The following is a 12,455-nucleotide window of genomic DNA, read 5'->3' on the forward strand; positions in this document are numbered from 1 at the left end:
CTCCTTTTTTTTTTTTTTTTTTAGCTTATCACATTTATTCTGAGTGTTGGGACCTTAACCATATCATGCCTATAATACCATAGTATATTTGCCATTGATCAAAAAATTATAGTAACTCAAGGCATTTTAGGAACCAAATATATCTTTCATTTTATACCTAAGGCTTTGACCTAGAATTTGTTCCTACTCCAGCAGATGAGACTGTCTCTAGCAAAAATTGTTCAAGCAAAAGATTTATCTTCATATGACTCAAAAAACTCTTTGATGAACACTAACTACTTGCTCTGAGCATTGATGGGAAATTGGATTTGATTCCTTGGGAAGGTCTGTGTGGAAGATGTATCTGGATAGTTTTTCTTGTCTAAGGGAATGTGAGATAGCCACCCAACATTGAAAGCGGATGAGTTGCTAGGCTATTGAGAGGTGTGTTTGCATGGAGGAATAATTTCAAGGGAGGAAGCCATATGTTTATAACCTCATCAATACTCACTGAACTTGAAAGTGTGAATTGTGACATCTCCATTGAGAGTGGGTCAAATTGAGACTCTATCATGCCTAGATTTCAATAAGCTTGGGTATTTATTGCTATTTACTCTTACTTACATTTTTACTTGCTGCCCACTATGTGTGGAGTTCATCATCTCTTACCTCTTTCATAGATCTCTTTGTCTCCAAAGATACAGTTATAATTAGTTTGAACACTGACAGATGTTTCTGGATTGAAGGTCTTTTAGGGGGATTTAGACCAACAAAGCGATTGACAATAATCTACTTTTGAGGTATCCTAAAGCAGTTTCTCCTAATGATTTCTCAGCATGAGTATAAATCAACATATTAAGTATTGCTGTGAAAATTAAATTAATATGTCTTGTTAACACTTTAGAAAGAATTATGTAAGAATAGTGAAATACATTAGTCATAGCCTACGGATTTTGCTTTAAGTATTTTTAATGTTGAGTCCCGTTCCTCTAATTCCAAAATAGGTCAGGCAAAATCATATGCATACCCCCAAATGCCATCCACTGGAAAAGTTAACAGCTGGCTGGGATAATACAAGCATTCGGCATGGGAATATCTGAGGCTGAAACTATCTGAGAAGTTGAGCCTATCATCTAGACAACTCTTTGTGATCAGGAATACTTTATACTTGAATTTACATATTAAGGTTCAAGGAAAACTAGGGTGGGGTTATTATTGATCATTTCCAGTGAACTAAGAAGTTACTATTTTTAAAGACTATTAACCACTTTTAAAAATAACAATAGTTGGGAAGCAAGCTGTGGAGATGTCTCTGCTGGTGAAGTGTCTGCCAACCCAATATGAGGACCTGAGTTCAGATCTTAAGCATGGGCCACACCCAGAGTTGGGGAAGCAATGACAGGATGATTCTTGGAGTTTGCTGCCCAGCCTACCCCCAAATCTGTCTCAAAAGAATAAGGTGCAATTGAAGGAGAGACACCCAATATTCTGTTGCTATGATAAACGTTGAGACCAGAAGCAATGAAGGTAAGAAAAGGGGTTATTTGGTTTACGATTCCATTCAAAGAGGAACTCAAGCAAGAGCTTGTAGCAGAAGACATAGAGTAATGGTGATTTCTGAATTATTCTTTGACTTACAGGCTCATACTTAACTAGTTTTCTTGATAGCTAGGGACTATCTAGGGATAGTGCCACTCTTAATGGGTTGTGCCCACCTACATTAAACAAGACAAACTCCCACGGCACATCCACAGCCCAATGTGATAAAGATAATTATTTTAGTAAGACTCCATTTTTAGGAGTTTCGAGACTGTGCCAAGTTCACACACACACACACACACACACACATACACACACCACCACCACCACCACCACCAACAGTTGGCGATTGGTACTCACCTATATTCCTAGTATTTGGAAGTCTTCCACTTCCTTGCCTGCTTTAGAGGAGGATTGTGAGTTCAAGGCCATTCTGAGCAAGGTAGTGAGACTCTTTTGAAGGGGCATATGTGGTGGTGAGATACAGTAGGTGGGAATTGATCATTATAACATGTTCATATGAAAAGTCTATATAGCTACCAACAACTTTCTGTCAAAATCAACTATACAGCACAGAAAGGTTCACAAGCAGTAAGTATATACTAATATGCACAGAGATGTGTTAAAATCATGTATCCACATAGACATTGTGTGTATATGTAAAATTATGTAGACATTGTGTGTATATGTAAAATTATGTAGAGACTTTATTTATGAGTGATTGTATGTGGAATTTCCTTCCTTTTTTATTCCTTTGCATCTTTGCTACTGTCATGAAGAAAAACATCCTCCACTGTTGCTAAGAACGCATTGGTCACTGCCTAGCTCATCTCTCTATGGAGATAAGCATGGTTAATGGGATTTCACTTCTCTTTGACTCTTTAGGAGTGCTAGTTCTGCTCCATTCACTGCCACGTTGTTCAAACAATGTATATGGTGAAGTTTCCATTTTAAAATTGATAAAGCTCTCCTTTTTTTTGACTTACTTTTCAATTTTAACTTAAAATAATACGGAATAGAGCTCTCTCTTTGCCTCTTTATTATAGATTGGAATGTGGGGACTGCCCCGGCTGTCTGCTACCACAACCCCTCCCCCACAATGGTTACAGCCGCAAACCTTCTGGAACCCGGAAGTGACGCAAGATGTACCGTGCTGTTGGGAAGAGTCGGATTTGTAAGCCCCAGAAGTTCTACCAGAAGTTCTACCCCGACGCAGGCGGCTGCTGCTACGGGAGACTCTTTGGGGAATCTTTGGGAAAACCATTGGTCGCCATGTCTGACGAGGAAACAAAACCTTCAAGTGAGGTCTTCGAGACTAAGAAGGAAAAAATTATTAAAGTCAAAGTGATTGCACAGGATGGAAATGAGATACACTTCAAAGTGAAAATGACAACGCAACTCAAGAAACTCAAAGAAACCTATTGTCAAAGACAGGGCGTCCCATCGAATTCACTGAAGTTTCTCTTTGAAGGCCAGAAGATTGCTGATAACCACACCCCAGAAGAACTGGAGATGGAGGAGGACGACGTGATCGAAGTTTATCAGGAACAAATGGGGGGTTATTCAGTGGTTTAGATATTCTTCGTAATTCGTCTTTTCCCTCCATACTGTTTTATTTTTTTAAAATGGTTCTTTTGCTAAGTGGTATTCAGAGTGAAAATGGAATACCACTCTCTCCATCTCTTTCGAATGTCTGGCAATCTGAATTATAGCGATCAATATTCATTATTTGTTGTTTTTATTGTGCTGATTTTGGCCATCAAACCTCAGCTTCCTTCGTATTGTCCCTTCTAAATGTTCTATGTGTACCGTGAGGCTACCCTTCTCAGGACCAATTCTAGCTTTCCTATGCCAGCCAACCGGCCAGGAATTTTAGCATGTGGCTGCTTCACACATGGCAAGTGATTTTCAGGGGAAGACGGCGGCGTTTTCAGAGAACTGTGGAAAACGGCCTCTTCTTAACTTGAAGCTGCTTCTAAAACCTGAGGATCTGGACCAAGAGTAGAATACCAGGTTTGGCGTTAAGATGACATATATGGTGATCATAACAACCCACTGCGAAGGAGCCTTCACTGAAGAGAAAGCATCTCCAGATTGAACCAGTCTTTTGAGACGAACCCAGATATGTTCTAGTAGTCATCAGCAGTTAATAATAAAGTTATTCTTGCAAAAATTATATGAGACATGTTAACTCATTGAAAAGAATGCCTGCTGTTACAATAAATAGGCTATTTAACATCAAACTTTAACAAATACATTCTGTCAAATTTGCTTCACTTTTTAGAACCAAGGTGTTTCCCATATAAAATTCTCAATCTGGTCTCATTACTTTTCTCTCTTTTATGCTTTTCTTTCTTCTTAAAAAATATTTATTACTTTTAGTTGTGTATGTGGAATATGAGTACAGGTGCCCATAGTAGTCAGAAATGCCTGATTTCCCTGGAGCTGAAGCTTCAGGTGACTGTGAACCACCCAACATGGGTGCTGGGAACTAAATTTCAGTCCTCTGCAGGAATAGTGCTTAGTATGCACTCTTAACTACAGATCTATCTTTCCAGCTCTTCTTTCTCCCTCAAAAGTAATCATTATCCTAAAGATAACACATATATATGTATATCTATGTATGTGTGTGTGTGTGCATGACTATGGATACTCACATACAACCCAATCAATCTCATGTGTGTATTTTTATAACATGTTCACTTTTAAATAGTACTTTGTATAGCTTCGAAACATGTATAGCTATTAAGATGTATTCTTTGAGCTGTATTTTATCAACATTTTCAACTTAGTTTTATTAGCATGTATAGATTTCATTACTGTTTTCTTGAATTATAGTGTTACGTTACATTTAACATGACCTCAGGATTATCACTTCCACAGCATCACAAGGTCAAGGCCACATGATGGGATAAATCCAGAAGGAAGCAAATGTTAAGGGTGTGCACAGAGAGCTGTCTGCAGAACACCTTTGGGGGGTTTCAGCAATGACTGTTGACATTCAGCTTAGTGGGTTGGGAGAATGGTTTTGACAAATGTTTCCCTTATAACTGGGAAAAAGAACAGAACATACCTTGTCCCTAACTTTATAGTCAAAAAGGCGTTAGAAATGTACAAGGCATGAATAATTTCTGATTGTCAGTTTAATAAGATATAAATATATTCCCTCTTATTGAACATAGATTTTTTTTCTCACACAATATATTTTGATTATTTGTTTCATTTCCCTCTGCTCCTCCCAGTTCCTCCCACCTCCCCTTTCATCTGGATTAATCAGTTAGATTTTTATAAATATGAATCACTTTTAAAAGGAGGAAAAATAGTTTTTCCCTTGTAGAAATTTTTACTAAAAATTGAATGTTGTTAGTTTTTTGTTTTTGTTTTTGTTTTTTTGAGACAGGGTTTTGCTGTAGTTTAAGAGTCTGTCCTAGAACTAGTTCTTGTAGACCAGGCTGGTCTTGAACTCACAGGGATCCGTCTGCCTCTCGAGTGCTGGGATTAAAGGCATGTGCCACCAACACCCAGCTTGCAAATGTTGTTAGTTTTTATTGAAGATACAAAAACAAAACCACCGGGCTGAGATAAACATTAAGAGAGTGTCTCGTAGGACTGCTTATAAATAAAAGAAAATTAAATCATCGAATGATATCAGTAGAATATGTGTAAACACAAATGGTTTTTACAAGTTGCTTGTAATTTTATTTTCATGTCTAACAATCAAACCATATTTTACCCCATGAGGGTTGCTTTCACAAAATTACTGTGTGGATGTTAATGATTTACTAGATCTTGTGTTTTCTTTCATTTGTATATAACATTCTTATTTGGAGTTTCTTGGTAGAGAACTCAAGCAGGAGTGTAGCCCACATCTCACACAAGGCCAGCTGGACTGGGACTGAAAAAGCATGGGATAAAACTGGACTCTCTGAACATGGTGGACAATGAGGGCTGATGAGAAGCCAAGGACAATGACACTGGGTTTTGATCCTACTGCATGTATTGGCTTTGTGGCAGCCTAGCCTGTTTGGATGCTCGCCTTCCTAGACCTGGATGGAGGGGGGAGGACCTTGGACTTTCCACAGGGCAGGGAACCCTGACTGCTCCTGGGACTGGAGAGGGAGGGGGAGAAGAGTGGGGGGAGAGGGAGGGAAATGGGAGGCGGGGAGGAGGCAGAAATTTTTTCAATAAAAAAAATATTTTGAACAATCACCAAAAAAAAAAAAAAAAAAAAAAAGACAGAACAGACTGGCTCTGTGAGGTTAGGATAACAGCAATAATAACAGCCAGCCCTAATGGAGACTGGGCATGTCAGGAACCAAGGTGCTAAATAGCTCAACTATCCCATTTTTCAGATGAGGAAAATGAGCATCTAAGAAGCTAAATTACCTAATTTATTACACATTAATTTGATCCCTAATGCAGATCTGCTCTGCGTTGTTTTGTTTTAAATTGCTGTGTATGAATAATGCACATATAGGAAAAGACCATAATGAAACCCATTTTTGTATGTTAGCCTAAAAAATCAGCAAAAATAAAGTGCTGTATGTGTCTGTCCTATCCTGAAATATTTTTGCGCCAATTTTTGGCAACTCTGTGCATTTGAAGAGGCGAGTCTGGGACTTAGGACGCTGGTTTTCATAAGGAGGCTTGGACTTGGCCACACCATCCTGGCACATCTTGCTCCTTACCGAAGACTTGCTGACTCAGCTGCAGCAAACCCAGCACAAGCTTCATAGGCATCACACTAGGTCACACCTTTTAACACTGAAGTTGTGCCGAAGACTAGCTTGGAGTGGAGTGGGTCTGGGTTTACTAAGCAGTTTCTAACCACTTTGCCCTTGTATTTCTTAGAGAACACACATGGTAGAAAGATAGCTGTGCCGGGGGTCATTTCTTCCCCTAGGGGAGATGTACCCTTAGAGGGCTTTCTCTGCTGGTCTGTTGTTCTATAATACCCAGGAAAGTGATCACTCAGCTATCAATGAAAATGCGGCAAGTATCACTTCCAGGTACAGTCTCTCGATTATGTGTAATTTCTTCAACAACAGAAAGCCAAAATGGATGTTACAAATTGTAAGGATGTCCACATGATGAATAATGAATGACAAACTGTGTATGTGTCAAACAGCACAAATACATTGCTCCATATTCGCAAATACAAAGGCAAGAGATCTTGCCAGTTTGCAATCTAAAATATGGGAACAGTTTTATTTTCCATAGAGGTCATGTGCAGAGCGTTAATAAGCTAAAGTACACAAATCCAAATGACAAATGCTGATTAACAAACTTCTCACGAAGCTCATATTTGCTTCAGTGTGTTTAAAGATGCCTGAAGGCTGTAAATCTCTTACCCTCACTGTGACTATTGATTAGTAAGAACAGCACCCATGCTTTTAACTAATAAAAGGAATAGTTTCTCTTTACTTTAGAACAGATATCATATTGAGAAGTTAATTTTTCACTTTTGCAAATGTGTTCACTGATATTTTTGGAGATTTCACAATTATCTTAAGAAAAGATGTAAAATCACAACATTACACCGAGAGATCTTGATTTGGGCCTCTTCTTCTTCAGTTACCTTCGTCTTTAGGATTAAAATCACACCAACAATACGAGAAAATGTCTTTTGAGTTCATTAGTATATACTTCTCTTCTTAGCTATTTAAATTTAATTTTCAAAACCAGTACTGTAAGATTGAATTTGTAAATATAGAATGGAGAATATGGAGGATGAGAAGGTGGATCAAATATCAAAGTGCTCACTAGAAAACATGAGGACCTGAGTTTTATCTCCAGCAGTCACATAAAAAGCTAGACAAGGCTAGTAAGTGGGTGGTGACACATGTCTCTAATCCCAGCACTTGGGAGGCAGAGGCCGGTGGATTTTTCTGAGTCGAGGCCAGCCTGGTCTACAGAGCAAGTTCAAGGAAAGGCTCCACAGCTACTCAGAGAAACCCCGTCTTGAAAAACCAAATATATATACTTGATGGTGAGAATCTGCAATCCTAATGCTGGGGAGACAGAGATGAGGAGACCTCTAACCTGGCTGGCCAGCCACTCTAATCAATCGGTGAACCTAAGATTTTAAGAGAAACCATCTCAAAAGCAAAGTGGAGGATAGTAATGGCATCCAATCTCCACTTCACTCTCCACATGCACACCCACATGTGTAAACGAGCACCTTCACACTTGTCTACACACAGAGACAGACACAGGTGCACATGGATATACCTGGGACACGCACGCTCACAAACACTAAAGAACTCTACTAAATTAACTGAAATCATTCTTTCTCAAGAGATTCCTGTAGACAAGATTGTGCATGCCAGATATCGCAGCATTCAGGATGCTGAGACAGGAGGATCATGTGTAAAGGGCAGCATAGGCTACTTACTGAAAGCCTGTCTCAAAATAAAGATGAAAAAGGATCTCGAGGTGGGCCTCAGGGGTAGAATACTACTGGAAAATCTTTTATCAAGAGAAAAGGGTAAAATTCTCTTTAGCCATCAAATACCTTAAAATTAGTGAGTACATTTGTCATAGTCTGCTATGTTTTTATTTAATTGATGTGCTTTTTGAAACAGACAGATTGTGCTCTTTGCCATTTATCAACTCGAGGATTTAATTTAAAGTTCATTAAGTAAATGAGATGATACAGTAACCTTCCATTTAAATTCACCACGTCTTATCTCTCCCAAAGAACACAATGTCCTATGTGGCAAGTCACCATTGTTGACATTTCTGTAAGGTCTTTGCTAAATTTCTGTAGCTTACCCTGGATTATACATCTGCTGCTGCTACAGCGTGGACAGTTTGCTAACAAGAGCACACAGCTCTTGTGGTGATTGGGTTGAAACTAATGCCTCTCTGTGTTATGCAGAAAACTAAAGTCCTGTAATATCCCCTTCCAAGAGGTTCAAGCATACTACTCCATTTCCTTCCTCCAAAAACAAAACAAACACCTTCAGGTTTGCGTTTCAGAATTTATTTATCTCCAATGTTTTCTTTCTCTTTTCCTCCCTTTGTGCCTTTTAGAGGCTTAGAGAAGGTGAATAGCTAACTGCCTTGACTTTCAAGAAGTGCATATTTTATAGCTGGGCATGGTGGCCACACTCCATCAGTCCCAGCACTCAGAATGATCTCTGTGAGTTTGAAGCAAGCCTACAAAATGAGTTTCAGGACAGTTAGGACTATTATACAGAGAAATCCTGCTTTAGGAAAGAAAAAAGAAGAAGAACATGTATTTCAAGAAACTGGAAAAAGCACTAGAGAAGTGGCCTAGAGACAGAGCTCTTGCTTCACACGTACAAGGCCCCGAGTTCATTCCCCATTACTCAGGATAGAAGAACTAGGAGGAAGTGCAATGATATATTCTCTATCATAGATATGTGTTTAGACTGACCCAGGTTGGTGGAATAATATGGATACAAAGAAACCTTATCATGTGGTAACCCTTTAAGGTCTCCAACTTGAATCTTTTTGTGTTATCAGTTAAGAATAAACTTAAAATTTAAAAAGCATAAGAGCATTTTTTTTATCCTATTGTTGTGGATTGTATGAGAACAGATTCATTTCATCAACAATAAAATGTACCAGCCTAAAATTTACTACTAATCAACTTTATTTTAAGAAGACTTACACACTGTCTGACAGAAAGTACCACTGAGGCAGCTGTATCCTGAACATCAGAACAGAGAATGTGATGGAGGTGGGTCTTGTATTTATCTGTTGCTTTCATTGGTTAATTAATAAAGAAAACTGCTTGGCTCTGATAGGATAGAAAATTAGGTAGGCGGAGTAGACAGAACAGAATGCTGGTAGAAAGAAGCCGAGTCAGTGAGTCGCCATGATTCTCCCACTCCAGACAGACACAGGTTAAGATCTTTCCTGGTAAGCCAGCTCATGGTGCTACACAGAATATTAGAAATGGGTTAGATCAATATGTAAGAGCTAGCCAATAAGAGGCTAAAATGAATGGGCCAAGCAGTGTTTAAAAGAATACAGTTTCCGTGTAATTATTTCGTATAAAGCTAGCGGTGCGGGTGGCCAGGTGCCAGGAACGTAGCCCGCCGCTCTCATTACTACAAGAATGCATCCAGCAAGGACTTGGAGGGCAAATGCCAAGGGCTCAGGAGCACTGGCCCCTGTGCTGCATTGGTCACAATGACACAAGTGCTGCTTCATTGTTCTCTGACATGTCTGGGGACCTGTCTGTCAGTGTCCCATTGGAGAAGCCCACACATTACTGTCCAGGGGAGCCTCTTTAAGAACTTAGCCTCTCCCCCTACTTTGCCTCCACCTGCTTATTTCTTGGAGCTATGTCGTTACAGACATCTTTCCTAAGGAGATACTTGAGTTGGTTAGAGTCTGTCTAATATAAAAATCTTTGGCTAGTCAAAGTTTGGGGGGGGGCAATAATCGCACAGCCTACTGCTCTACTTTCCTTTATTTATAGAAGTATTCCTGTTTTGTGAAGTGGGACAGTCCCTTAATGTGTAAATCTATTCCATACATCACCAGATACTCACAGCCCTTGGTCCAGCACTAGACGCTGGTGCTCTTGCCCCTTAAAGTGCAGTGGCAACCCTGTTTCCATAGCTCTCATCGGGTGAGCCTTTCAGCATCCCCTGGATTCTCCTTTCTTAAAGCACGAACAAAGAGAAAGACTTTTCATTTGTCATTGGAATTTGTCTTTAAAGTACAAAAGTTATCACCATTTTCTTGGAAAATATATGTGCGGGCATATAACTAGTGAGATCTGTGATTTCTCCTCGTAGAAAACTCCCTGGAGAGGGGAAAACAAACCAGCTCCATTCTGATCTGTGATTCAGTGGAGAAAACACAGCTGTTTAAGCAGCTATGACATATGTTCTTGATTTTAAAATTATTTTAAGGATTCACTGAATCAATCAGAACACTTACCTGTTTTTAACAGTGGCCACAATTATGACAGTTTGGAAAGAAAAACCCTAGAATTGAATTATAAATGTAGCATTTTAAAACTTGGGCTTATAACCTTGATTTAGTATTTCATGTAAACAACAGTTTGAATGGCTACTTCTTTTAATGAATACTAGAGAATTTTCATAATGTTCAATTTGAGGCAGTGCAAGATCTTTAAATTGCAGTTAAAATTAACAAAAATATATGTTTCAAAATTTCTTGAGCATCGAGGCCTTAGAAGTATGAAGGAGCATTTCTTAATGATGAGTATAACCAAAGGTGGGTAAGTATGTCATACCATGGTCTCCTGTTCCTCATAGGCAAGGTTTAAGGCGTCTCTCCTTTAAATCATGTAGGACTTGCACTGCCTACCTTGAGGCATTTAGAGATATGACCCAAGAAGCAGTTCCATTGGAACTTAGTGTGTGAGGATCAGGGACTTTGAACTAAATCTTATAAAGTAAGAACAGTTATACAAGGCAGAGTCAGCTTATGTGAATACCAGAAGACAGCATTGGGAAATACTCTCTAGCATCTAGCAAACAGAGATTTTAAAACCCATTCTCTAAGACAAAGGGAAAGTTAGTTAGGTGTTGTCGGGGTTTCTGTCCTGCCCAATTCCCACAATTGTTCAGTCCCAAAGAAATCACACAGACATCTACATTAGTTATAAACTAATTGGCTCATTAGCTCAGGCTTCTTACTAACTCTTACAACTTATATTAGCCCATTATTCTCATCTGTGTTAGCCACGTGGCTCAGTACCTTTTTCAGCGAGGCAGTCACTTCTTGCTTCTTCTGTTGCTGGTCAGGACTGCAGAGGAATAGGCTTCCTTCTTCCCAGAATTCTCCTGTTCTCATTGACTCGCCTCTACTTCCTTTCTGGTTGTCCCACCTATACTTCCTGTCTGGCTACTGACCAATCAGTGTTTATTTAAAATATAATTGACAGAATTGTCCCACACCAGTTAGGTGTTGCTTCTTGAAGTCTGCATCAGTCAGGAGGACATGAAGCCAAGATATGCTTCTTTCCTGTCTTTTGGGTTTCTGTACATGCTTTGGTCAACTATTTCCACTTGATACCTTACAAATAAGTCTGGAGAATAAGCCTAAACACCAATTATACACGATATTGTCTCCTATCCAGTCTGTTTCTCTTCATCCTGGAATGCTGTTAGATGCTCCTTGAACATCATTTATTCCATGATATTTTTATACCCTTGAAACTTCAAGCTTTAATTTTCTATCACTCCACCCTTTTGTATCCACACAGGATGTTTTAAAGCATGGCAGTGCCACTTTAATTTTTATATTTTTCCAAGTTATATAACATAGTATCTAACAGTGCTAAACATGCCTTGAAATTTTGATTCATAACTCTCAAGAGCTATGTTTAAACACTTTTTAATGGTGTTATTTCATCCCAAGGATATAGTTTCACCCTTCTTTGTAGTGACACCATATTATTAGTGGAAGGAATAGAACACCTAGCTTTGTATTTCTCATGATTTGCTAAGACTGCTTTCTCTGCTTGTTCATCAGATCGTACCACATGCTACTAAGTGGCATGCTCCTAAGCAAATGGTAACATATCCCAATAAGTCCTCAAACAGTTGCTAATTTATTGTTGAAAACAACACCATAGTTTATTTTTACCAACTAAAGTTTGATATATTATGGATATTTGGCACTATCAAATCTTATGATGTACCTGGAGCTTGTAGCATAACCTAATTCTCTGCACAAATAGTATGAGGTCCATCATAAGATTGTAAAAGATTCTTTATAGTTAATGGATATCTTCTAGTATAGGTCATGAACCTCACAGACACAAATTATGGAAAAGAAAAAGAAACATACATATATAGATGGTACTATCAGTTGCATTACCCATAATTCACTTCTGAACTAGGCTTTGCATCCAGATGATCCCTGAATACCTTTTCCTTCCCTGAGTTTTAGCAAGGTACTTGATAAACAACAGCTTTTAAATG

General features: G+C 38.8%; 1 protein-coding gene across 2 annotated transcripts; it reads left to right on the forward strand.

Annotated features, from left to right (window-relative positions):
* The first annotated feature begins 2,790 nt into the window (after positions 1–2,790).
* LOC130870359 (small ubiquitin-related modifier 1-like) lies at positions 2,791–3,093 on the forward strand. 2 transcript variants are annotated; one of them, XM_057763059.1, is made up of 2 exons: positions 2,791–2,955; positions 3,031–3,093. In XM_057763059.1, the coding sequence occupies exons 1-2, from the start codon at positions 2,791–2,793 to the stop codon at positions 3,091–3,093; spliced, it is 228 nt and encodes a 75-aa protein (XP_057619042.1). The 2 variants fall into 2 exon arrangements, with proteins under 2 accessions (XP_057619042.1, XP_057619040.1); XM_057763057.1 differs by having other exon boundaries at positions 2,791–3,093.
* Positions 3,094–12,455: the final 9,362 nt, after the last annotated feature.

This window comes from Chionomys nivalis, chromosome 2, assembly GCF_950005125.1.
Source record: "Chionomys nivalis chromosome 2, mChiNiv1.1, whole genome shotgun sequence".
In the NCBI taxonomy this organism is placed as follows: domain Eukaryota; kingdom Metazoa; phylum Chordata; class Mammalia; order Rodentia; family Cricetidae; genus Chionomys; species Chionomys nivalis.

Bases quoted from the DNA above. Each gene is read 5' to 3' on its own strand.
- LOC130870359 (XM_057763057.1), top strand. From the start codon at position 2,791: ATGTCTGACGAGGAAACAAAACCTTCAAGTGAGGTCTTCGAGACTAAG.